The 27,302-nt window shown below is 38.9% G+C and overlaps 1 protein-coding gene across 5 annotated transcripts in view; it reads right to left on the reverse strand.

Moving 5' to 3' along the window:
* The window catches only part of itpr1b (inositol 1,4,5-trisphosphate receptor, type 1b), a 144,618-nt gene that overhangs the window by 46,853 nt on the left and 70,463 nt on the right, over window positions 1-27,302 (reverse strand). For 2 of the 5 annotated variants that reach the window (XM_066698144.1, XM_066698143.1), the window contains exons 38-41: window positions 27,108-27,219; window positions 16,305-16,352; window positions 14,267-14,396; window positions 11,755-11,948 (exon numbers count right to left, since the gene is read on the reverse strand). In XM_066698144.1, the coding sequence (XP_066554241.1) occupies window positions 11,755-11,948; window positions 14,267-14,396; window positions 16,305-16,352; window positions 27,108-27,219 (484 nt within the window). Of the gene's footprint in view, window positions 1-11,754; window positions 11,949-14,266; window positions 14,397-16,304; window positions 16,353-17,227; window positions 17,261-24,989; window positions 25,026-27,107; window positions 27,220-27,302 lie in introns of all 5 variants that reach the window. The other 3 variants (XM_066698146.1, XM_066698145.1, XM_066698147.1) reach the window with 2 other exon arrangements.

The raw sequence follows: 27,302 nt of genomic DNA on the forward strand, positions 1-27,302 counted from the left end.
CTAAGCATGCATCTCTAGAACTTGCTTATGCATCTTCCAAAATATGGTTACTGTAACTGTAAATCTTGTGATCTCTTTTTTACTTGCGTCTCAACAATTTAATCATTCTGACAAATCCTTCTCAATCTGTAAAACTCCTTCAACCTGACTTTTCCCTCCAATTGTGCATGGCAATGGTCGTTTATAGAGAAAAACACTGAATTACCAAAAAATTTAAAATTTAAAAAATTTCTCCCCTGCTCAGCAACAAAAAACTTTTGTAACTATATTTAGGAAAGGAATAACATTTTTCTGACTTGATTTAACTATCTGCCAAATTCCAAAAGTAAAATCCATGGATATAGACCACAAAAAAATAAATGTCATCAATATACCCTTTCTAAGAATTCATGCATTGTAAATACTGTCCACGTTACATAATACTGTCACTAGGAAACTACAGTTCATGTTTGCCATTACAATGTAACCTGTTCATTTTGCATTTAAAACTTGGACACTGATGTCTGAAGTTGTCATGACAATATTATTTGAACTATGGGGTTTTGCTGCGGAGATCCTGTAGTAATTACAGAGCTTAAAAAAGATTTGTATGCTTATATAACATTTTTTTACAGTCCCTTAAGGGCAGGTGGGTTGTAAATGGCCCATCACTTTTCTGTGTCAATAGAAAACATCTGGTGCCCCCTTATTTGGAGCACCTATAAAGTTATATCATGCATTTGGTCATTGCTGGTTACTGTCAAATGATAACATACATTAACAGAAGTGTGTATACATAATCCTGTCACATGCATTTCCAGAGGGAGAGATGCATGCTTCAGAAAAAAAGAAGGAGTTTTGGAAAATGACTGCAGGCAAACTGACAGACTTGACAGCTCTATGAGCTTACATCTTGCAAAGAAAAATGGTGGTGACATAACTAAGTATTTGTAGTGTCCTGCCAGACAGGCAGAAGGCACTTATTTTTGTATTGTCTTCTTAGTTAGTACAATTCAGAGGTGATTTTCAGCCATCATAAATGTTAACATGTATTTTATTCAACACCTTGGATTAAATAAAATAAAAAAAAAATGCATTTTTAAATTTACATGTATAATCTCATCGGTTTACAAAAATAAACTGAAATCTTTACCATAACTTTCCAGTTGGTTTACATATTTTACAAAACTCCTAGATTTATTGACTGTTTTTACATCTACAGTATAGTTTTACAGCTAAACAACTCGGCATCACTTCAAGCACCTTGTGGAAAAGAAGCATAGAATATATATTTTTAAAATACTGAAATCAAATGTAGAAAATGCAAGTAAAGGACCTGCTAGCTTGTTTATTAAGTTGCATTAACCTTTTAGTTGGACAGTTGTATTTTGGCAAACATCCAGCGCATTGCAGTGCATCCAGCAAACACAGAAGGTGATCAATATAGGTGTAAAACTATTTATGAAGAATTGAACTGCAGAAGTGCGCAACTGAAAATCACATTCTCCCTTGAGATGCGTTTGAACCGAGACAAATTTGCATAGCTGGGAAACCATGAAAATCAAGCTTCACAAAGCGCATAAGTAGAAGGTATATGATTATTCAAATCAACAAATGTTATACAAAGACACATCGGCAAGATTTGTTAGGTTTACCATTTGACCTTTAAAGATGTGTTCCGTACCTATTCTTATCTGACATGTCCATAAATATGCTCACCCTGCCAACTACACCAAGCACGATACAGCAAAGGGAGGTGTCCATCCAAGTAACACAGGATTGTATCTGCACCATAAATAGAGTCAAGAATAGACAATTCTCTGTTTTGAACAGCTGGTTTCTTGAATACTGAAATTTTAGGTTAACAGATTTTTTTTGCATAGTATTATTTATGCATGTGTGTGTGTAAAATATCTATCTGAGCATCTTAAAACTGATGGGTACCAAAGCAGCACAAATACATAATGATAAAATGGAAAAAATACATCTTTTAGGGAAATTCTAGCTGAAGTTTCCCTTGCAGTTGTGATCAGACCGCTTGCTCATTTATGCCGACAGTAGGCCCCGTCAGTGTGAGCTGGAGGAGAGTCGGGGAGAGAAAGCCTCTGGGACTGAACAGTGGAGAGCTGGAATAATAACAATCAGATTAAAATGATCCCCTGTGCACATCACAGCTCTCTCCGGTGCGTTTACTCATCTTGGAAACCTTGGAAACCTGAGCCACTTGCATAACATTCACCTCGCACTCTGCCTGCAGATTAAGGTCAGCTGCTTCTACCAGGGGCTATCGGTAAAGTCTACAGAACAAGTGCCCGTTAGGTCCGTGAGGCAGTCCGACTGCATCTCTCAGAGTCGTATAACCCAAACAAAGAGAATCAAAGTGAACTGTATGAAGTACTTCAGAAGAAATGCTAAACAAAGGATCCCTATTCTATCTGAACTGTAGCCCACCAGCCACTGAGGATGAAAGAACATGCAGTTTTACAGAAAGGCTACGACAAACCAAACATGCATTTCAATTAAAAACAATTTAGATCTATGCCAGCTGATATTTATATACAGGAACACTTGTAAATACTGTGCATGCCCAGTAAAAATATTACGTTCTGAAGTCTTGAGGCAAGCCATAATACCAAATTACATGCATTGCAGTGAAGACTAATTTTTATGCATTTTACAATTTTCTTGCATTTTTTTTTATTTTTTATTATTAAATGAAAGGCTACACAAATCCACCAATGTATTCAGCAGCAAATGCCATTTCCCCTCCTTCAAAAATGTCTCAATTTTATAAAATTAATGTACCTGTGAGAAATTGTATAAAATGCTTGGGATTATTATATGGGCCAAAACTGACTTTTTTACTGGTCAGTATAGACTGCTTTGTCTGAAACAGCAGATCTATGAAGAGACTAATAGGGAAACCCCTTAACCTGAGCTAGGGAAGGTCATGTAATTTGTTCCACGTCAGCCGAGACATGAAAACTATGCAAATGGGATGAAACTGCTATTTATGGAATTGTGGAACTACCATATAAGGAAGGCACTTCCTGCTTAGTGCCAAGCTGCGGCAAGGACCATCATACTTTGAATTAATCACTTCCCCTGACTGCAGCGGTCTCCAACCCTGGTCCTGAAGAGCCTTTATCCGGCAGGTTTTTTCTATCACCAATTTATAAACACCTGGAAGTATTTCATTTTGATCAATTAAGCAGGTGTTTGGTAAATTCTGTCATTTAGAAACCACTGGCGCAATCTGCATACCTTCTGCCTCTTGAGGCAAGAATTCCCTTGCTTAATTGATGAATAACTTGCATGTGTTCCCAGTATTTAGAGATGGTTTAGGGTAACCTACAAGTGGATCGGGCTTCTCAGGACCAGGGCTGAAGACCACTGCTTATAAACTAATGGAAAAGATGCAAGTAGCTCCCCCTATCTGATAAACTCGCATTAGAGCTCTTTCAATGGGGCTTTTCCTCTCCCTTTTAAACACCTGGATGGGGTGAAAGTGTCTTCACAGGCTACAGGTAAAAATACTAGATGCCACCTTATGCAAGACATAAGAGCCATTTTAAAACTTTTGAACTTGCAAATTATAAATAAGTAATGGAATATTCTTGTGTTGCACGCAGTATTTGGAATGTAGTAAACTGTAATGCAGTGGAATAAATACCATAGAAAAATACTATGGCATCTGATTGTGTGTAATCCCACCTTTTCCTTTTGACTTTGATTAGAAAGCAGGATTTTCAACTAGTGAGACCGAAAAAGGTGTTGGAAGGTCTGGTTGATTAAATTAATTCAAACAGCGGGAGCGATTCCATTCGGCACAGCAGCAACGTCAGTCGTTTCGTAAGAGAGTGGCATATAGGCAGCGGGGGAGACCTACCCAGATTCCAATGAGAATTCGCTTTCCTTTTTTTGTAAATGCACAATAAAATCCTGTCAGGCTTTTTAGTGATGATCCCTCAGCGGAATAAGAATGTTCAACAGGCAGGCGGGGGCGGTCTATTCTGAAAAACAAGGTCATGCCGCATTTCCCCCCCTCACCCCCCCTTTCTGTCCCGGCACTTGGCATCAACAAAGGGATGTTATATAACTTCTATTTATAACCTGCATGTTCTCTCGCTGCAGGCAGAGGAGCGCGCTGGAGAGGGGGATTTAATGAGCTCTCAGGACTCGCGCCTTTCAGAGCTGGTATTAGCCAGCTTGTTTTGAAAAGCAGTAGCAAATGAAGCTGGCAGTTGTGGGTGGACGACCATTGTAGGTGGAATCGGGGAAATGTCATTCACAATATTTCATTCCCAAGTTTTCTTTCATTCCCTTACCGCACCCACGCCAACCCCCCCAACTACATCCCTCCTCCATTTCCCTCCCTCTGCAGGAAGTGTTTATGGTCATTTCCTTGCCTTTTTCACAAAGCCAAAGCATAACCAAGCAAAGAAGAAATATATGGCTTTGAAATCACAATGTAAGTGCTTTAATCATTGTTTTTGATCCAGAGGAAGAGCCACTTTGCTTTATCAGTGCACAGTGGCACTTGCCTTCAGATGTGCAATGTATTTAAGTTTCTAAAAGGAATTGGGACAACTGATTTGATGACAGATTTGACAGACTCAAACACAGTTCATTATGTGAAAAACGTAAGTTAGTATCGGCTGCTAGTGCTAAAAATGTCTAGCTGTTAGCACCGTGAACACGTCAATCAACATAACCTACAACCAGCATCTGAGTATGAGTCAGACAGAGGTGCACTGAAGTGCCGCGGTCTTTCCTGAACAACTTGCTGTGATGAAACAAAAAGTTGAACATGATTGTTCAATACAAAGTGAGTTTGTCTTGCAGATAGTGCTCAGTAGCAAAAGTGCAGGATTGTGAAAGAATGGTGAAAACAAGGTTTTCAAAATGTTCAGTAAGGGCATTTTTAGGTAAGCAGATACATTCCCAATAGTGCAGGATTACAACAAACTAAGGCATGGTAGATATTACTGGATTAAGAATGACACCATTACATATAATATGCAAATGAATATTTATGGCCATCCAAGCTCTGTAATTAAAGCTAATTACATAAGGGAAATTACGATTATTCCTTAGCATTTTTCTACAGCTAATAGCTATTTCAAGCAATAATTAGTATCTGAATAGACAGCCCACATGTGATCTTGCTTTGGCAGCTTTGGAGACAAAGATTTTGCCCATAGCTCCGATTATATGCGGTTTTAAAAAACTACTGCTACTGGTTAGAAGTACAATAGAGAAATTGCATGCTTTAGTTAAATGGAACAGCAGAATGTTAGAATGCAATGATGTGCCAGCATGGTAAACGAAACCATATGATGCAACAATGTCCCAAAATATGAAAAAATACTATGTACAAAGGCATTGAATAACAATTTGAAATGTTGCATTCACTAGACAGTCTGTAACAGACAATCTGTTAATGGCAAGTGCTTCCCTGCATTGCAAGTCTAAGGTGAATGAGCAGCAACAGTAGCTAGGTTATTAAAACTGGGAGCTCCTCACACTTGTTTGTATCCCCCGGCAACATTTCTGACATCTATCCTCCACGCAGTTGTTTGGGCGTCACAGAGGGGGCACAGAGAGCCTTTTGCGCATGTGTCTCTTATATAATTGAACAAATACTTGACCAGACTTTCACAAAAAATACGCCTACAGTTAGCTGGCTGGTTTCCACTAGTGACGCTGAAGACAACAGCAGAAGGCTGTGGGATACTTCATGCTCTGAAATTACTCAGCTGGCGTACAGTACATCATACAGCTCCTATATCTATGATCAGATTGACGCTTTTCACATCTGTGGTTCAGAACTCATGCATCATGATTACCGTTACTTTTACAATGTTTAAGACACTTATTTTTATTTTTTGTATCCTACAGTTAAAGTGAGGAGTTGCCCATAATCGAGTTGTCAGTTTGTCTCGTCCCCCTCCCCTCCTCTCCTGTTGTTACACTTAGTAAACTATGTAGGTCACGAGCTAATAATTAACCAAGCTGCGTGAGTATATTTAAGATATCGACCTCCAAAATGTGCGTAACCTGATCAGTCAATGAAAGGGGAGAGGTTGGAATGAGTGTGCTCTTACTCTCCTGGTTTGTCTTGTATAATTTTCCATTGGCGAGATTTCTCGGATCCCTGATTGTCCACTGCCGTTTATTTTCCTTTGAACATTCTTCTGCCTTCATAGATCATAAAAATGTGCAAAATCTAATTTAAGGAAACTTTCTAGGAACATCCCTAAATCAGCTGTTGCTTCAGCTCTACAGTATGGGGAACACACTGTTTGGCTACCCTTGTCAGGTATGGCAGACAAGTTCTTTCCCCTTAATATTTAACATCAGTAGAACCCAAGCTGCTAATATATGGGTATTGTCATAACTGCTAAAGGACAACCCTCACTCCTGCTTGGAAGAGGTCTTTAGTTGACAACCACTCAATCTTAGATCTCAAACTATTTTGAACCAACATCAGTTGGAGCAACATGAGAGGATGCCAAGAATTTGAGCACAACTGTTCTATAAATACATACTTTAAAAACATTCAGTGCCTCACTATAGCTTTGACGTTTTCTAGTGAAAGGCAACAAATTACAACCATACTTAATGGCATTAAAAAAAAGTGCAAACTAATCTATTGTTTAACATTAACACCTACATTGTTTGTGGAAATATGATAGTTATTGTCCACTGAGGGCAAACTGCCCATACCATAGTAAACTAGTAAGACAGGCAATGCTGAGGGTTTGCACAGAGAGAAAGGGACAATTATGGTGGTGGTGGTGGGGGGGTGGCTTCCATAGGCATTTGAAGAAAATAAATAAATAAAATCACCTGATCTCAACTCCGCCTCCAAGAAACTCCATTCTGTAAACCTTTTCACAGCTCACTGCTGCAATAGCAGACATGCACAGGAAAATCATTAAACTAATCACTCCTTGATTGGGTACAGTCCAGCCTCTCTCTATTTTTGGAGGTAAGCAGATTTGATAGTTGATGATCATTTTTAATTTCAAATAAAAATTATTATGCATGTACTTGTTGCGTTTCCTGTTCTTTTACCGGAAACTTGCAGGTTTTAAATGTGTACATTAGTGTACACAATTTTTTGGGTCTGTAAAGTGCAGTTCTATTTGTTCACACTTCAGTTAAAAATGCGTCAGGGTTACACAGTTTGAAACTATTGGCAGTGGTGTATGAAGTACGAGTTCACGCACTGGCGCCCACCTCCAGCCGCTCCTGCTCCGTGGGTGAGTGGAGCGATCAGGGGATTTGGAAGAGCAGGTCTTGCTGCCATAGTGTTGACAGCGTAGGTAACTTCATGGTTTTGCTCATCTGCTGACTCAGTGAGTGGTACTTTAATTAGAAACATAGACCAAGTTTTATAAAATGATTCTACACCAAGCCTACCTTTGCTACAGTGATTTTTTAGCAAGCAGATTAAAACAATTGTCCTGTGTTTATTTCTCCAGAAACCATTTCAATTGCAAAAACAATTGAAGGTTTAAATAAATGAGTCTGAGCTAAAATCACCCACATCAAAATTAAAGTAAACTAGAAATTCAGGGGAAAGCAATGATCAACATTTCAGTCATAACTCAAAAACCCATAAAGCATGATTGAGAAAGGTATTCCCAATTTATGTTGCTTCTCATCCAATAATTAAAGCACCTAAATATTCAAATATTTCATGTATCCACTAAATTTGAACTTAATGGGAATTCATGGTTTGCTTGGTCCGAAACGAAAGCAATTGTTTCAGTGAACACAAGTGTCCGTCACACCCAGCTCATACTACCATCTTTATAAGAAAAGATGTACCATCTCTCTGATATGTCAACAAACATAATATATTGCTACGCAAAGCTTTACAAAATCATGTGAGTGAGCCTGTGGTATAAAAGTATAGCATTTTATAGGTGGCAGGACACAGTCTAACTGATCAGTCGGGGCAGAAAGTAAAAGAGAAGCTAAAACTTGAGTCGTTTCAGAAGCATAAGACTTGACCTGTCATGGGACAATCATTAATTAGTATGGTATGGGGATAAAAATCCTCTTGACAAATTGGCAAAGAAAGTACTATTAATCCATGTGAGCATGCCTAAAGGAAAGATTGCAAGAGGGCTTTGTATGCTAGCACTGTGACCTGGCTTTTTGTGAATGGTTTTGTTACATATTGTAATATGGATGACCATTATCATCAATCCACACATATGCTAGGTTTGGGATTTTTTTTCTCCCCCCCCCCACTCAACTTAACTGCCTTTCCATCTGAATTGATGCAGGCGGTCTGACTACAGCATTGGATTATCTTAAAACAAACACACACACTGGTGAGAAAAGCAACTAGCATGTTTTGTCCTGCTTTTCATTAAACAACAAGAAAGCCTCTGTCCCAAAACAAGGGCAACAACCCAACATTATATAAGAGAGAAATGTGATGCATCTGCTGATATGTTTTAAATTCATTCTGTGCCATACGTGATCCAACAACAAAGAGCATTTGTTCTTGATAAAGATGCCAAGACTTATGAAACAGGGAGCCTTTTAACGATTCACAGGCAAGCTAAAATTGGAAGAAAGAAAAGAGTAATGAAAATACAACCTTCAGTAAAGCCAATGTTCTTCTGGTGTATACTGTGTAATTCTAGTTAAATGGATCTCTCATATTCTTTAAAGCAACCTACTTTCAATATTCATCCACTCATTAAATTCATTTGTTCCACACACGCACAAAAATGCAAGTTTAAATGTAAAAAAGACTTAAAATATTCCTGTAAAGATTCATTTTTAAAAAAAAAAGTGCGTCGCTTGGAAGAGATACTAAGTATGCGTCACCAGTGTTCTGAGAAGGGTTCCAGCTAGCTGTAGAAAAAATTAAAAACGCACAGCCCAGAAAGGAGGGGGCTGAGAAATGCTTCCATCCGACACTATGTAAACTGCACTGTCACATAACACATCTGTGCAGCAGATTGTTCCTGGGGTCAGTGCAGACCTCACAAGGTGCCAAGACCAGACAAAGAATGAGCACGTTGAAAGCCCGAGTCAAAATATGACTGATAAACAGATAAGACGTGACTGTTGGTTCACACTCATCATGAGTAACGCAGCCATCAGGATGGTTCCCAACCACTCACACAGCTAGGGTTTCCTGCACAGTAGGGTTTGGAGAGCATAACTAGTGCCGAGCCCCCATTGGTCTGTCTGCCAGATACAAGATGCATCTGAGTTTTCTGGGTACAGGAAACATTGGGTCCATTTTTAACTTGATTTATTTCTGGCTACAAGCCCTCATCAACCTTTTTTTTTTTTTTTTTTTTTTGACAATTACTTTCTCATAATCGGGAGCCATGTTTACACTGGAGAGAAGTTTGAGGATCGCACACTTAAACTTAATTTTCCTTGGCATTGATGAACACACTGCTCAAGCAAACTGACTATGCTACAATTTCAAATTTCCATGTTTGTGTGAAATGTACACTACTGCCCTGCTCAATGTATGAATTACAATTCACTTTAGTATACGTGAGAAAACCTACTCCAATTAAAGGCTTTCCTACTACAACAAACGCTTTGAGTTTTGGCATGCAGTCTGCAGCAGGCAAACTTTGATAAACAGCTTACTTTTCAGCATTTCCTGTCCATGCTCTGTAGGAGTTTGGCACAGATTGCTCCAAGACTATGCAAATATCAACCAGCTCAATGACTGTTCATTGTTGCGGGAAGATCGGAAGCAAGGCAGCCGAAACACACAAGTGAAAAATGAACAGAAACAAGGAGAGTTATACAATTACAGAGACCTACGGCAAAAAGCGGATTAGAATAAGAAAAACAGATCTCCCTCATTTTATGAAAAGCAGGACACAGGAATTGTACACAATGACTATTTATTGAAGCACTGTTTAAGATATGCAAAGATATTAGGAAATGTAAAAAAAAAAGACAGTCATGTATAAACATGGACAGTATGAACAGGACATCATTTAACTTAAAATTCAATCACCAAATTAACTCTGAACAATATTACCTTTCTGTAATTTCTTTTTTTAATGCGTCTGGTATAAACAGAGACGTCAGATCAGGAAGCAGAGTCTTACTGGAAAAATATAATTGCTATTCACATGAATACAGGGCAGAAAAGGGAAGGAAAAATTAAAAATTAAATATAGGATTAACATTTTTCCACAGACACTCCTATTCACCCTGCAGGTTAACAGCAAACCTCACCAGATCGTTCATTTATTTTTACGTTGACAAAACATGACCCACTTTGGGAGCTGGAATGTTTTGAAGCCCGATACTTTCTGCATTGTTCAGTCAAGCACACCTTATGTAACCTGTCACGTGAGCGTCTTTGTACGGAGCCGTGGGAAGCTTGGCATTATCAGGTAGAAGGGCTATGTAAATATAATCTGATTATGTAAGCCGCCCACTTGCGCAAGCACACACAAATATTATGCAGAGCTGGACAAACGTACTCGCCCTAGAAGCAGACCTTTTCTTTCCCCCCGTTGTTCTTCTACTTTGCCCAAAGGTTACTGAAGTGATCAGTTGCCACAGCAACCCGAGCCCCTGCTCAACGTGCTCTGAGCTGGTAAACTGAATCGTCTCCGTCTGTGTGGCTTGCCTGGAACTCCTCCAGCAGACAATCAATTAAAGGTTCGGAGAGCTTCCTGCCTGCTGACACCACGCCTGTTGCGTGTCTGATCAGTTTGGAGCTCATGCAGCAAGGACGTCATCCTTCATACGGCTGGCACCTCAATGAATTATTAAATGCTAAATGAGAAATCCGTGTCCTCCAGCTAAAGGGTCTGTTAATTAACCTGGCTCAGAACCTCTGCGTTGTAAGGGATCTTGGTACAGAGAAGAAAAGATAAGTGTGCTCTTCATATTAAGGTAATTTGGACACCTACATCTCAGTAACTGTTCTCCCAAAAATAAGTAGATTTCTTTAGAGAAAACGTGGCAAAGAATAAACATACAGCCAAGCCTATTTTTCAACTAATGTCTTTAAAATGGAAATAACATTTGCACCTTGACTTTCACAGACATTCCTAACATGGTGAACTGCACCCCCACCTCATATTACAGCAGTACCATCAAGCATGGAAAAGTGAGAAGGCAAAGTACAGATCACATACAATTGGTCATTAACTTGGCCTGAACCAGTTACTGAACCACCAGACCAAAGATAACAAAAAACGTGACATCATTTATATATACATGTATATTGGCTAAGGCCTATTAACTTGATAATCATCTTATCAGTGACATTTTATTGCAACAAAGTACTTTTCACTACTTTCCTACCATTCAAATTATTTTCCGGTACTACAGGCCTGCTACACTCTTACAAGAACAAGAACAAGATGTGGCCACACCATTGAGAAGATCTTCATGATCACTCATGGTTGAACCACAAAGAGCAGCAGGTCCAAGAGTATTGCCTTTAATGTGAATACAACATTCGAAACAGCATATTCACTATTAGTTAAGTTGTTTAAAGGAAATTAAGCAAGACCCACAAGTGTCACCCCACTCATATCTTCATTAAACATATTACCGGGCAAGACCAACACCCACATAACAGAATCTGTAGGTTACACAAACGTCTTCCAGTATCTCAACATTGTGTATCCTCTGAAAGGCTCGAACAAAAACCACCTTAACATTAAAAGGGAAAAACATTGCAAAGGCAGAAACAAGAAATTCAAGAGTAATAACCAGGCCTGGTGGCAGGAATAAATGGCAGTTCACCTGTATGGTAGTGTTTCCTCCCTCCAACAGGGCGATGGCCAGCAGGATGCTCTCCTGGAAGACACGGTCACTGGTAGCATTCATGATGAGGTCTATGACCAGGTCGGAGGCCCCCTCCTTATCCAGATGACATTGCACCTCGGCCAGGCTCATCTCCCCCCGGCTCAAGACACCCGATCCTCCCCCGCCTACTCCTGTCAGACACGGGGGATACAGCAAGTCAGTGCCATTCCCAACAGGCCTCAGCACAGGCTCTGGCCGCCGAGCATTTGGCAGGCTATCAGAACTTCTTATCCAATCAGTCCTCAATTGCCTAGCCGACAGACAGTCAGATCACGTATATCAAGCTGCCAGAGACCAAGCTTAGTACAAACATTAAGTAAAAGGGAATTTGCTAAATAGAATGCCATTAATTGAATGTTACACGTTGTAATGTTGTGATTGTACAGGTTTCATTACAGTGTTCTTAAAATTATGCTCAGAAATACTATTTTCATTGTATGCTCCGTTAGGAAGATCGAGTTTTATTACACGGCTGCCTGCTAAACCGCCTCGGCTGTGCTGCATCGTGCCTGGTTAAACAGCAGACAGGTGTTCAGCCTAAGCAGGGAGGCATCAATCCCCAACAGCAAACAAACTATAATACAACAGGCTTATCAAGCAACAGGAATATAATAAATAGACAATTTGAACTATTCTAACTTATTGGGGGGTTTACGGTTGTCCTCCTTGCAAAACAAATTCTCACTTGTAAGGAATAAAACAGTTTGAAACTGGGTAAAACCCACCCTGGTAATATTCCACACTTTGGGACCAGTTAATACTCCCTAAACGTTCATGTGTGCTGATTCACAGAAAGTGGACATAGTTGGCTGAGGCAGGGGGTCTCTGGTATCAATACCATAACAAAAGGTTGGTGAGGAGACAGTCCATCTACCAGTCATGTATCAATAGCATATCAAAAGCTATTGATAAAGATGAGTAAGGAGACGGCCTATCTAGATCCTATTGGGAGGGGTGAGTTAATCACATCCGAGAGAGAAACAGCTGAGGTGGTGAAGGCTCCATGGTCACTTTGTATGGTCATATGCAGCTGCCATTGGATAGTCTGGTGGGTGGGGTGGTCACTCTGGAAGGTGGAGTTGGATAAGGATTAAAGTCACAAAAGCTGACTTGTCCATCCAGTCTTGGTATCAGTTTTGCCTTTGCTGTATGCAGTATACTTGTATACTATGCTCTATATTGAGCCCGACTTGTCTTAGTTCCAATGACTTTTACAGGAGGTTCCATTTTCTTACACACTCCAGACTGACAAAATTCCTTAATTTGCTTTACAACATCCTCCATATTTCATGCATTTTTTTGGTTCCATTCATAATCGGGTTCACTTCGTTATTTCACAAAAGCTATTTAGTTGTTCCCGAGACAGGTGCAAAAGACTGGACTCTGAAGACTGCTCCTGTTGCCAAGCAACTGCAAGTCTGGACTGAAATGTGTGGAGGTACTTTCCTGTAATCTGGGATACGGCATGACTAACAGCTCTGACGCACTGTTCACGCGTGAAAAGGAAAAGATGCTGAACAGAGGTGAGAAGAGATTTCAACTTCCATCAGTTCAAAAACAAACAGATCGAGGTTTAATGAGCAGTGCAAATTCATCACTCTGAACCGACTTTCTAAATTCGTCAATCATGGTAAAGGTATACCTCATGCACTGTCCTCATCTATTTTAGTCACAAATGATTGCCAGAGACACAAATAATTCACTACTCCCTCACAGACTATCCATGTTCTGTCCTTCACCTGGTGAAGGAGTTGCAGCTATCCGCTTTTGTATTCAGAAAAAAACTAGTCAGGGGAGAGCTATAGAACAAATAAGATACCATGTTTTTCCAAAATAAACTTCTACCAGAAGATATTAACACTGTCAAAAGTAATTGTATATGTCAAAGAGCACCTGCAGTGTTGTCTGAGGCTGTTCTCAGTTGATTGGGGACCAGTCAAAGAGACCGTTTTAAAGTTCAGCTGTGGATCAGATGTATAAGCAAGGTTATTAACTTCCTTTTTGGTTTGGTAAAGAACATCCGTTTGATTTTTTCACTAGAAATAAACAACTCGCAGCTGTAGCATTTGTTGATTTAGCTGCTCTTCAGTTACACATAATTCATTTTTAATATGTATATAGCTTTGTAACGATATATACACGAACTGCTCCGTTATTTTGTCAATTGGATATTTTGGATTGCTAAAATATAATTGGGATGGGTTTTAAACCATTACACAGAACATCAAGGCCCTTATATAACGATAAGCAATCTTATTGCTGATTTGTAAGACACAAAGATGGAAAATGTATTGGGTAGAAACTGAGAACACAGCCAAGGTCTAATTCAATAGGAACCTGTAGTGTCTGTTTTAAGGTTTAAGTCTGCAGACAAACCCTGAAGGAAGCCAAACAGCATTTAGCCAATCAAGTAGACATCTAATCATTGAGCTTGTCCACTTTGTCTTACCTCCTGGTGGCTTGCTAGGGCCTCCTGGCGTCAGGGGCCCATTAGTGAAACTTGTAAGGCTGTCTCTCCTTCCACCAGGCCTGAAGTTTCCATAGTAACGGTTCACCAAAATCTGTCTTAATGCTTCACCCTTCGGAATGAAAACAGAAGATATATATATATATATATATATATATACACACACATACATACATATATATACATACACACACACACATACATACATATATACATATCCATATATATACATATCTATATATCTATATATATCTCTATATATCTATACATCTATATCTATCTATACCTATATCTATCTATATATATATACACATACATACATACATACATACATACATACACACACATACCCCTATATATAATATACACATCATGTAGAGTAAAACATTTAGTGCCCAGCGGCATGAGTCATCATTGGGCACATGGAAAAGCATACCTTAATTCACACATGCCTTTCGAGCAGCTTATCAGTCATGAAGATACACTTATTGCAAACGAAAAGTCCTTTAAAAATTGTTAATTGTTTCATAAGATTTGTTTCAGACTTCAACTTTAGTCTCAACAAGCAGTATTCAGAATCACCTCAAAAGGATGTTTATCTGCTAACACACGCCCGTTGGCTCACTTTGTGATGATTTCAAAGAGGGCTACTGTTTTCTATTGAACCACACAATTTGCAGCACAAACAAAAGCTTTAAAGGACATTTTATATTTTTTAACCCCCTTTTTCTTCTCAGAAATCTAATCATTCATACTTGTGGCTTTCATTGAATGCAATCTTGAGGCGATTCTTCATTATACGTTCAGAAGAACCCTTCAGTTGCCATATGAAGAATAATGTAAGTGCAATTGAACAGGGGATTTGATGATATTAAAAATCATAAATCTCTGGGTCTGACTTCTATTTCCAGGAGAGAAAATCTGGCCCTTAGCAGTCTGTATTTGAGAGATACAAAGTCAGACGACTCTGGAAATAAGTGGGTAACCAGGACAGTGCTTGGCCAGTGTGTAGGCCTGTAAAAAAAACAAGTTAGAGGCATGCAAAATCCTTACCAGAATCCATATTAATTGAATAAAACATTAGCACTGTAATACATATTTAATTACATTTAACCCTAAAATACTGATCTAAAAATAAATACAAAAAAAATTCAGCCTCTAATGTATCACGTCAAATGCTCAAATCTCACTGGAAGTACAGGAAAATAATAGATTTAAGATTGTTGGGACTCGCTGGTAAGAAAGCCAAATCCTCCCCGTTATTGGTTGTTGGTAATCATCTTTTTGAGCACACGGTCTCAGGTTGTGCACAAATACCTCCTGCCTTGCTTAATCATTACTGTCCCCCCAGACGAGGTGCCACATGCCATCTTTCTAAGAAATGCCTGGATAATAACTATGCTGATTTTAAGGTGGGAGTTTATAAATCTGCTTTCAAGATTTCCAGGTTTTTCTATCCTTGAAACACAGTCTTTGCCTCCTTACAATCTCCAAACATTGTACTTACAATTATGTGTACCTAGGAAAATAAATGGTACAAAAGCTGTGGTTTCACTAAAGTTTATAAGATATTTAGATATCACCATACACAGGTCTTCACACGCCTGCACGAATTAATAGCATTCATAAGATGGAAATTTTTTAAAGCATATTTTGTATTGATCACTCTTTAGTAATACCCCCTTTATATGTGGGTAGATAGTCCTGTATTCATAGTGTAAGTTAACCAGTGCATTGTAATGAAGGGGGTGTACATGCAAACACATTTTAAATCTGATGCTAAAATATAAAAGGCCTAGCAAAATTCCCCTGAAGTTCCTTGGAACTACAAGTATTCTCTCATGGCAGTGCATACAATTAAAGCCCTGCCATCACTATTGATTTGTAAAGGGCATGCTTTAAGGAACAGAACAAGGATGAACTCTTTCTGAAGAGTAAACCAAACACCCAGATGTCAAAAGAATAAAGACAAACTGGCAGAGAAGAAGCCTTGCAAGTCAGTGCACTGTGAACTACCTACCCTTTTCTGATCCTCCAGTTGCTTCTGTGGTTGGTTTTGATCAAGCTCCTGAGGGTGAGGTGAGTATGCAGAAAGCAAAACAAATGTATTTCAAAAAGGCAAAACAAATTAAAAAGTGTTAACATTGTGCAAAACAGTACAATTTCCATCATGCACACACACTTGCAAAGTATGACATGCAGTTAAATTGGAGATGATAGCAGGTCAGGATTGAATTCATGCAGGATAAGGTGAAGGAAACAATTGGAGAATTGGTTAGCAATGTCTAACAAAATCAACAAGAAAAAGTAATAAAATAAATTCTCTTTAGTAAGGACAATCTCATTGTAGACTCCTTGTAACCTAATAATCCTGAAAGATTTAAACTCCTCAAATTTTTTTTTTTCTTTAATGAACACCATGTTAATGTTTTACGAGTAATTTAACCTTTACGTCCGTTGTATGAACCTGCAAACTACTTCAAGCTTAGATGGCATTGCTTGCAGTTGCAGCTCAAATTAAACCATGTTAATTACATAAGACGGAGTACTGAACAGCTGCCAGGAAGAGAAGCGCAAGCCTAGAACAAAAGTGGGTTTGAACAACGTTATATAATGCAACTGAAAAATCAGGCTTCTGAACTACTGTCACAGAGTACAGTTAAGTTCCCCTTCTGCTACTGGAGCACGCAATCTGGAGTTTTTATAGATTTAAAAAAAAAAAAAAAAAAAAGGGGGGGTTAAACTATAGAGGAAAATGCCATTTCACAAAGTTTGACAAGAAGTCTTGCAAGGTGGAGATGGACAACTTATTTTTCTTCAATGAAATGGCTAGAATGAGAAATGGATTGATGTCTGATGAGATGCAGCTACTGTGTACAGAACATCTTTGATCTACAGCAACTCATATTTGCATTATCAAGCAAATATGGGTGTCAGACACACCTCGGCTGGGATTTCCGGTTCGGGAGGGGCCAGCTAATTGGAAATAAAAGTCCTCCATTAGTCAAAATATGCCAGCTCATCCAGCCCTTTTACCTCTAGACATGATGCACATGACTATCGAAAGCAAATGAATACACAAAAGGCAGCCTACAAAATCATCGGCAGATTATAAGATTATACTGCCTGTTCATAGAAGCAGAGTGCCATTTAAAAAAAAATTTGCATCTGTCCAACTTATTTTCTACTGTTTAACTTGCTTCCTTTACCGGTCATGTTAAGTGTAAATTGATCAAGTGCCAAATATAAAGTATGTAGACTGGATAGGATCCTCTCATTTGCAAAATTTCTTATGTTCTTATATGACTCTGGAGAACAAACTAATTTCTATTTTGGCATCTTGCCATTTCATACCAACTAGCAATGCATTTGGGAGATTGCAGTTTTCACAGTTCTAACTATATTTGTAATATATAAAGCCAGACACAGACGGATAATCAGCAGTTTGATTATACTTATAAGAGTCCCCAGTGCAACCTCATACATTAAAAAAAACCTGTATGGCAAGCAAGCCAAGCCGGAACACCAGAACCATAGGGCAAAAAAAAAAGCTTCTTTGTTGCCTACCCCTCCCCGAAGCAAGGTAACGTATGTCACACAGTCACCGAGAGTTGCAGCGCATGTCCAAGTGACAAAGTCAAGGAGTGGACACAATGTAACAGGATACCCCATCACACTTCTAATAGGATAGCCAACATCTGTGGAAAGCTTTAATATGGAAGATGTCAGACATACTTTTAGAGGAGTCCGATATTATAATTTATTTATAGTTGAGACTACTTCACAGATAAATTCAGCCTGAGGATTGCTTGGTCTTAAAACCACTGGGGAGCAGCAACTGCTGCTGCAAACAGACCCACAACTGTGTCAGGACAGAGACTGAGCCTGTGCTGAAGACATGACTATCAGTGGCACTCTTTGATGATCATGTACCATCCAGCTGCACCACCACCACCAGAGTCCATTTCAAATTGCTAAAATTGCTTCACGGGCAAGGTGCGATTTTAAACAAAGTGAGGGCATTGAACACTACAGAACCTTGAATTTTGTCATTGTGAACCTAATATGCTTGTGACATAACCAGGATAAACAAAAAGTCTATGGGAATCTGTGTACTTATTCAAGGCTAAGGCAAGTGACAATTTGGTTATAACATGGGGTGTAAAACTGATAATGCCCCACCAGGGCACTGCAGACCCAACATCTATGTATACCTGGCAAAACATGAAATGCAGGATTGAGAGAAAAAAAAAAAAAAAAAAAAAAAGACCTAAAGAGGCCCTCTCCTGTTTTGGTGTGTGAATTTGCAGCTTCTTCCTGCCAGTACAATTTCTGTTGCCTTGTGACGGCATTCAGCTAAACTCCCAACTTTGAAACCTCAAATAAACACCGAGTGGGCTGACTTTAGAAGCCGAGAAAGACTCACTGATTTCCATATACTTTCATGAGACTCAACAAAAACCACATCAAGTGCACGAGGGCTGGAGATTAGGAGAGAATCAGCCAACTGGAAGCTGTCACTTACTGAATTAAATCTTTTCACAAGAACGAAAAGAAACGTCTTCTCTCTCCTTTATGATTCTACACCAGTTACTTTTGTAAGCTGCAAAAGCTTGTCACCTCAAGTCACTCTATACAACAGCTGTCAAAAACTTGATAACCTTCTCCCACTTCTGTGCACTTGACTAATGGCTAGACAAACCTGGAATCTCCCCATGTCTTTCGATTTTTCCCTTCCCCCCTCCAATGGAGGGAATGCAGGCAGAGAAATGGCAGTCATACATATTCCTTTTTTAGTTAATTTCCTACACAACTTTTTCCTCAGAGGGGCCCAATACAGTATTGTGCTTAAAATCAGTTATGCTTTCCATGTGTTGTCATCTAATTCAGAAAAGACATATTTTCTCCCAAAAGTTACATCTCCATTTTATTCAAAATAAAACCTTTTGTGTCTATAATTTTAGAGGGACTGCAAGAACAGATCAGAATATTTATCAAAAGATGGTGTGGGACAAAAGCAGACCTATTTTGAAACCCTAAAGCTCACTTTGAAGTGCTCTATAAATTCACTTTTCTTCACCATTCTTATTCAGTCAGTCAATCTACAGTTCTCCCTTCTCCTCTCACCCTGTCTACACAAGTACAGCCTGTTCATGATTCCATAAAGTTCTTTCGGTGTAAACAGGTGATATTGACATGAAATCAAATTTAAACAAAATGTTCTAGCTGACCTAAGTATGAGCAGGAATTAAGAATACGTGATAAACGTCTCAATTACAAATCCTGTGTGGATCTGGCTCTAGTGTTTCGCCGAGATGAGACGGGGCAAAAAAATCATTTGAAAATCAATGTAGAGCTAATTTTACATCCAATCCACTCTCAAATTCCTTATTTCAGTTTGGAAAATTCTGATACATTTACATTAAATACAAGTCAGAACATTTCTCAAGTCGACAGATATGATTTCTGCAGCGTTACTTCATAAATATTTGCTGGACTTAAGAGCTCACTATGCTAATGCTATTGTCCCTGGAGGCGGGCCAGCTCCTGCCATCTCAAGAGCCATTGATACTTTTCTCCATCTTCACAGATGTCTAAAGAGATTTAAAAAAACACTCCACCTGAATATCAACATTCACATTAATATTTTTCATCAACAGTGGAAAAGTTGTATTTGCCTTTCTGAATAATCATTACCTAGACCATAGAATATTTTGCAAATGCAGACTTACACCAGAAGAGATTCGTGCTAAAACCCCTCCCCGTGAGAAACAAAAAAATGTGGTTACAAAGTTCTTCTAGGGCTTCCTACCTCACTAGCATGAAGATCGTAATCTAGAGCAGAAGTGATCAAGGCAGCTTCGAAATTTGAGGCACTTTAAAAACGAATATACATTATTGTTCTGGTATAAGCATGCAGAGATGCACCCTGTCACGCACACACAAACTGACATGCAAGTAAAAATACCCCAAAAACAAATACACACAAATATGAATTAACAAACTACAAGGTAAACATTTCTGAAAAATCATTAAAAACTAGCCCAAACGACCTCCATTATATAGGTTACCTTTAGATATAATACAACAAGATGCATGTGTATAGCTGCCATGCACACCAATACATGCGTAACAAGTACATTTTAATCCTGTAATGACTCCCACCTGATGACTAGACCTGGTGTCACATTTCTTGCATCACAAATGCACATAATGAACTTCAGTCTCAGTTAATACGGTGTATGAACATTAAACAGAGAGAATGAATAGACCACATTTGTATTTCTTTCTTTGCAAAATGATATTAGTTGTGAGAAATATTATCTTTCTTATCAACTGGCATAGTATGTCTTGTGTTATTCTACTTAACCCGAAAAAACAAACATTGCCATTAGGTTAATAATTGTAATATAATAGTATTATAATACTATAATTACACTATGGGAGGAATAGAATGCATGAGGAAGATCTTGGAGTCTATGTGGACTCCTCACTTTCTACAGCCAAACAATGTGGGGAAGCAATGAAGAAGGCAAACAGAATGCTAGGGTATATTGTCAAAAGTGTAGAATTTAGAACAAGGGCAGTGATGTTCAGACTGTACAATGCACTAGTTAGAGCTCATCTGGATACTGTGGACAGTTCTGGGCTCCACACTTCAAGAAAGATATCGCTGCTCTAGAGGCAGTTCAGAGGAGAGCAACCAGACTTATTCCAGGTCTGAAGGGAATGTCCTACTGAGAGACTGAGGAACTGAACCTTTTCACCCTGGAACAGAGGAGACTACATGGGGACTTGATTCAAGTCTTCAAAATCATGAAGGGCATCGACCACATCAAACCAGAGGAGCTTTTCCAGATCAGCAGGGACACACAGACCCGGGGACACAAATGGAAATTGGGCTTCAAGGCATTCAAACTCCCCAGCGATGTGGTTGAAGCTGAAAATTTGGGAACATTTAAAAACAGACTGGACAGGATCCTTGGATCACTTAGTTTCTAGACACCAAACGAGCACAATGGGTCGAATGGCCTCCTCCAGTTTGTAAAATTTCTTATGTGCGGTCTTCTAAAATTATACATCATATAGCACTTAACCAGATTGCCAATGTATTTTACTTGCATCCACCAAGACAAAGAAAATGGCTAAGCAATTATTTTATGGATTTGTTTTTCTGCAACATACAAAATAATCCAGTCAGTTTTTTTTTTCTCCTCATAGGTGTATGACAGCATTTGTAAAGATATAATGAACAGTGGAGCCAATACATCCTTTCTAAACCTTTAATGGAAATATGAACTGGGAACATACAGGTTTAACTGAAATGTTTCCCGCAGCCTGCAGGCAGAAACGGGCGTGAGATCAAGGGACTTTGCTGAGCTCTGCCACTGGCATTCTAACAGCTCTGGTATTACTTCAGCACAGAACCATTTACTCAAAAGGCTGAAAGAGTTAACAGGCAAACGTCTGCGAGGGCCTGCAAAATGGGACACTGCACTCCCCATGCACTCTGCCTGATCCGTGCTGCGCTGCCAGTATCTAACAGTAAACAGCTCTGCCGCACATTTATTGGCAATTACTGCTGAAGGTCACACATCAGTGGAGTCTGAATTCCAGGAAAAAAAAAAAAAAGCCTGGTCTTATGTAACTGCTGCCTGAGAGCTGGCAGGGGCCCAAGAATCGTGCAGCTTGGAGGCACGAAAAAGTAGGACACTGCTGAGTAGCTGACAGACACTCACACAACACCCCCTACTGGAGCACAAAAAGAGTAATGTTCAGGGAATCCACAGAAAAGTCTGAATGCCCTGGTGTGGATATTTTTTTCTTTCACGCTTAAGCAAAAGCTGTTGTAAGGCAAGCAGACATGTTTACACACATACCATTTCTAATTTGGGCTGACGTCGTAGAGGTGCATGACAGATTTAATTCCTATAATTTGTCCGAAAATCAAAACTTTTTAAACCAAGGCTGGAGTGGAATAATGCATTGATTCAGATCTGAAGGTGCTCACATTAAATTAAAAAACAAATCTGGTCTGGCATTCCCTATCGTAATTAGGCAAGTATAATCTTAAATTACTAAATAATGGTACGATTTACCCATATACTACCGTTTAAATGGGATTTGTATTTTCTTGCAGATGGTATACCAAATTCCTAAGTGAAATATGGTTATGCAACGACAGGCAGAGGAAAGGAATGAGGAAACCTGAGCTTAGACCATGATTACACTGCCACCACATGAATGCAGGGGTTCTACCAACAGACAGGCAGCAGTATGGACTATCCCACACCCTGAGAACACTGAGTGAATACCCTCAGACCGATGGGGGTGGGAACAAGTGTAAGGGTGGGGCAATTTTCCTAGAATCCTCAGCCACCTCTTCAGAGCAACAGCACTGCAGGGCAGTTTCACATGTCTTACAAACTCTGACACAGCCTGATGACATTTCATATGTAGTGTCAATCACGGGTTCTGAAATCCACTCCCTGTAGACCCAAGATCATTCATTGCTGATTGCCAACAGTTTACCAATGTGTTAAAGTTGCAATCAGTTCCAGTTTGGCTATAAGTCAAAAACCTTACAATGTGGGGAATTACTAAAACATTAGCACATACATGAGTTTGTGCTCAAGCCAAAACTAAAAACCAGGAAAGCCTGAAATAATACTGTGATACAGATTTTCATCATGATCACCTAAAAGGTTAATGTAATTTGAGAGCCTACAAAGTTAAACTTCTGAAAGGTAACAGGCTACATTGTACCCAACAGAACAGAGGTTTCAGTTAAACACTTCCCCTGATTAAATCTATTTCTATTAAACATAATTCCTCCTGGTAACTTCCCATTAAATACAGCAACAAGGCTGTTTGGTTACAACACCTCTGTTAGCTTGTTCCCGTTTCAAAAGAGAGAGGAAACAAAAAAGGAAAAAGTGAGAAAGTGAGCAAAAGAAAAAAATAAGCATCTGGAAAAGGGTTATACACTTGCAGTTCGACACTGACATGAGGGGTTGGCAATTCTAGCCAGCCCTGGATTTCCACACAGGGAGCTAGGACATAAACCCATCGCTCCCCCCCCTGCTCCTCTCTCCCGGCGGCTAACAATAACAGTGACAGGGATATACCGCAGCTTCCCTCAAAAGAACTGCCCCCCGCCTCGCACCCTCCGCCCCCGACTCCCCCCTTGCCTCACTGCTTGGACATGAGCAGATAAAATTTCACTCTCCGTATCCCTGGGTTGGCTCCTACTATTAATAGTCGCACCTGCTTCAGAGAGGGAGCTGCTTGGGAAGGTGAAAAGCTCCTCTCTCCTAGTCAAGCATAATTTTCAAGTTCAAATGTACCCCCAGGGATGCCATTCCCATTCCAATTCAAAAGTACCCCCCTCCCCTTTTTAAACGAGTACAGGAAGACCTAGTCTTAGGCAGACTGCAATATACATTTAAGGCACCATTGACTTCCATAAAGGATTGTTATACTGATTTTTATCAACTAGATGACAAACTTTGAAGTGTAAAGTTCCCTTGTTAAGTTATTTGATACTAAAATGCATCAAAACTGATTAATTGAAGGCTAATTAAAAAAAGGGCTTATAAGTTTGCTTGTATTATTGCAAATATATTTTAATTGCAGACTTGCTGTGCAGGGCAGATAGAAAATAAATATAAATGATAAAAACTGGTTTTCCAGTTCTATTTTTAAGTGTCGTACTTTGAACGATATTACAAATGGAAATCAAATATGGATGTAAAGGAAACATATAAAGCATGGTTTATTGCACTGGTGAAAAAGACAAACCAGTAACTAACAATTCAGGCATTACTCATCCTTAGTTCATAAACAATTTTACTCTTCTGGCGTTCATAACTTGGCATTGCCGATTAATTTTCTAGTCTACACTTTAAACAGCCTCTTGCACACAACAAAAATTGATTTTTAACCAATATATAAGCAGAAAGTCACAATTGTGATGTGTGTGAAGTCAGAAGTTCAAGAAAAGGCCTACAGCCAAAGGAGGAAGACATTTATATAAATTTATAGTCTAGGATTGTCAGTTTGTAATATAAACTGCATACAAAGATACATACAAAAACCGTGCCCAAAATCTTGTATTTTTTATTTCTAGGACTATTCATTGCATGTTTGGGATTGACACATTCGAGGATTGTGAATCATCAGCCTAATGGAATTTTCACTCGGCTAACTAAGTTATGAATTAACATTGCAAACATCAACAAAGAGGTCTGTTTCTGAAAACAAACTTTGGTTGAAAAGATCTATCTTTTAGTGTTGCTGAAGACACGATTCACTCAAGTTTCCTCAAACATCGCTTAAAGCCAAGAAAACGACACCCTCATGTTGGCTTTTGTTTTCTCAGTAATTCAAACTATTGCTTTTCACACGTTCTCCTTCTCCGTGAACAAGAAAGGAATTGCTCGTCATTTGGTGTGAAAGAGGGATTGAAAGAGTCTCAGTGTGTGGAACATTTGGAAGCTTTTGATAATAGCAGGTGACTGCAGACAGTCAGGAACATATCACAATATGGGTAGTTACCATGGTAAACAGGCACATGACACATGGAAACTGGCAGGTCTACTTACTGGCACAAAAGAACGGGACAATACTGCACAGTAGCACATGAAAGGAGAAAACTACAGCACAGTTAAAGCACATAAAACTAAAATAAATAATAAAAGTCAACCTCAGTCACATCCATTTCATCATCAAAGGCAATCAGCTGTGAAAAGAAGAGTTAAGAGTGAGAGTTAGTAGTGTAACGTTTCTTAGAGCAGTTCATGTTTAGAGACAGGTTAGGAAGAAAAAAATAAGTGTTAAAAAGCAAAGTGTGTTTAGTTAGTACAACCTGTGGGAAAGCATTTAAAGCAGCAGAATTACAGAATTATTAAAACAAAAATAAGAAACAGCCTGCAGAAGCTTTTCAATAAAGTAAGGCATGCAAATGCTGTTCACACTGTAAAACATGCCCCCAAAAGGATGAAATGACTGGATCTGCTCTGACCTGCTTTTTTAAAGTTTCAAATGGGAATACTGAGGGGAAAAATAAGAAAAGATTACTAAATTACTAAAGAATATTTCAGGGAAAATAAATGGAAACTATCAAGACAACTGAAATGTTTGTGACCTGTTGAACTAGTAGTGATGAAGTAAATGTAAGGATGTTTTGTTTTTGATTATCCCAAGCGGACACCCCAAAATAGCAAAAACTCAGGATAATGATTGATGTAAAGAAACTGGAGAGCTTCATTAAAAAAAAAAAATGAACAAGCTGGATTGGTACAAACAAAATGCTCAAATTTAATATTTTTCATTAATTACCAATATCTCTGGATACCTTTCCAAGCAGAACATGTACATGGGCCTAACTGTTTTGCTGTATGATTTATTTAGAATATAAATTGTTTTGCACTGAGAGCAGTTTGCTAGCCACATGTACATGGGTCACTGAAAAAAGATCTCTGGGGTTTCCAACTTAAATAATGTAGAAAGTCCCAAAGTTCTTTTTCAATTATTCTGTATTCATGATCGTTTACTGTGGGAGATGACCCACATCAAACCAATGTATGTATTGATCAAATACGTTTCTCTTTGAGCAATTGGGTAGATTTCCTTTCAATAGCATTCAGTATCTTTCAAATGTACACCATCCCATTGTGACTCTTGATTTCTCCCCCATTTGAGTTGATTTACTGCCCAAGGTAGACATAACTTGACTTCTTCAACCATCTTTTGATCATCTACTTCTCTATTAGATTTAACAAAGCATGACTTTGGTCTTACTCAATCTCTTTTTGAGTTCATTTTTCTTACTTGCATCTAAGAGTTCTTAAACTTGAAGCTGCAGGTCTTCAGGTGTTTCTGCAAAGATGACAATTTCATCGGCAAATTGTATGTTTTTCAAGTAAGCTCAGTTTCTTATTTCATTTTTCATTTAACCGTTTGCTATATATTTCTCTCTTTACATGGAGTTTGTAATTACATTTTCTTCAGTTAAATAATAAATCCTGGCTTCAGTCTGCCTACACCACGTCATAAACTGCTGATAAGCATTGAGTAACCCCATAGCCAAAATAAACAGAGCACGTAGCTAACCCAGACAGATGTATACTGTATTAAATGAACCTGCAGTTCCACAGCTCTGCCAGAACCTGTGCGTAACAACTGTATACATCCATCGGTGTAAAACTAGGGAGGAGGGGACCCAGATAACTGCCACACCGCACTGACAGGGGAAATGGGGTATTTGTCTTAAGGATCCAACACATTCTGGAGCGGAGAAAAAAAAAATATATATATAAAAAATTGCACAGAATAATTCTAATCTTTCATTTGCTAAAGTGTATGTTTTCTTTCAAAGACATCAGACAGCTTACTCTCTATTAGTAAAAGAGCACTAGCAATCTGAAATTTGCTTTGGTCTTTACTTAATGATAAAAACTAAACTGGATCACTCTGAAGGAGATTTACAAAACTTAAAAGTATCATGGTGAAATCATTTATAAGGCAGTGTTTAATCAATTGGTTTACGAGAACAGTTTAAATGTAGCAAAAATGAGAACTTGTGGGACCAGAATGGTAGCACACGAAGGAAACCAGGAAGACAAAAACAAACCAAAACATTTTTCAAATATTCGGCCATGACTGCAGACTCTAGTCTTAAGGGATGGTTTGCTGTCATGTACTTCTACATAGGAAACAGGTTTGTCTATGAACCTTTCACACCCAATAAATTAAATCGGGGCTGTGGACAAAAAGACAGCTTGCCAGCTTTTGAATACAGAGTACATGGTGGCACCAGTACCTTCTCCCCATAGCCTCGGTCTTTAGTCATCATCTCTCTCAGCGTCTGCAGCACTTTAATACACAGCCTTTCTTCATTCTCCTCCAGCAGCTGTTTGGTGTGCTTTATCAGTCTGAAAACACACAACAATGGTCAGTTAACCATTTGATACAAAATCAAAAAAACAAAAACAAAAATACATCTGGGACTTGACAA

Source organism: Amia ocellicauda, chromosome 3 (genome assembly GCF_036373705.1).
Source record: "Amia ocellicauda isolate fAmiCal2 chromosome 3, fAmiCal2.hap1, whole genome shotgun sequence".
NCBI lineage: Eukaryota > Metazoa > Chordata > Actinopteri > Amiiformes > Amiidae > Amia > Amia ocellicauda.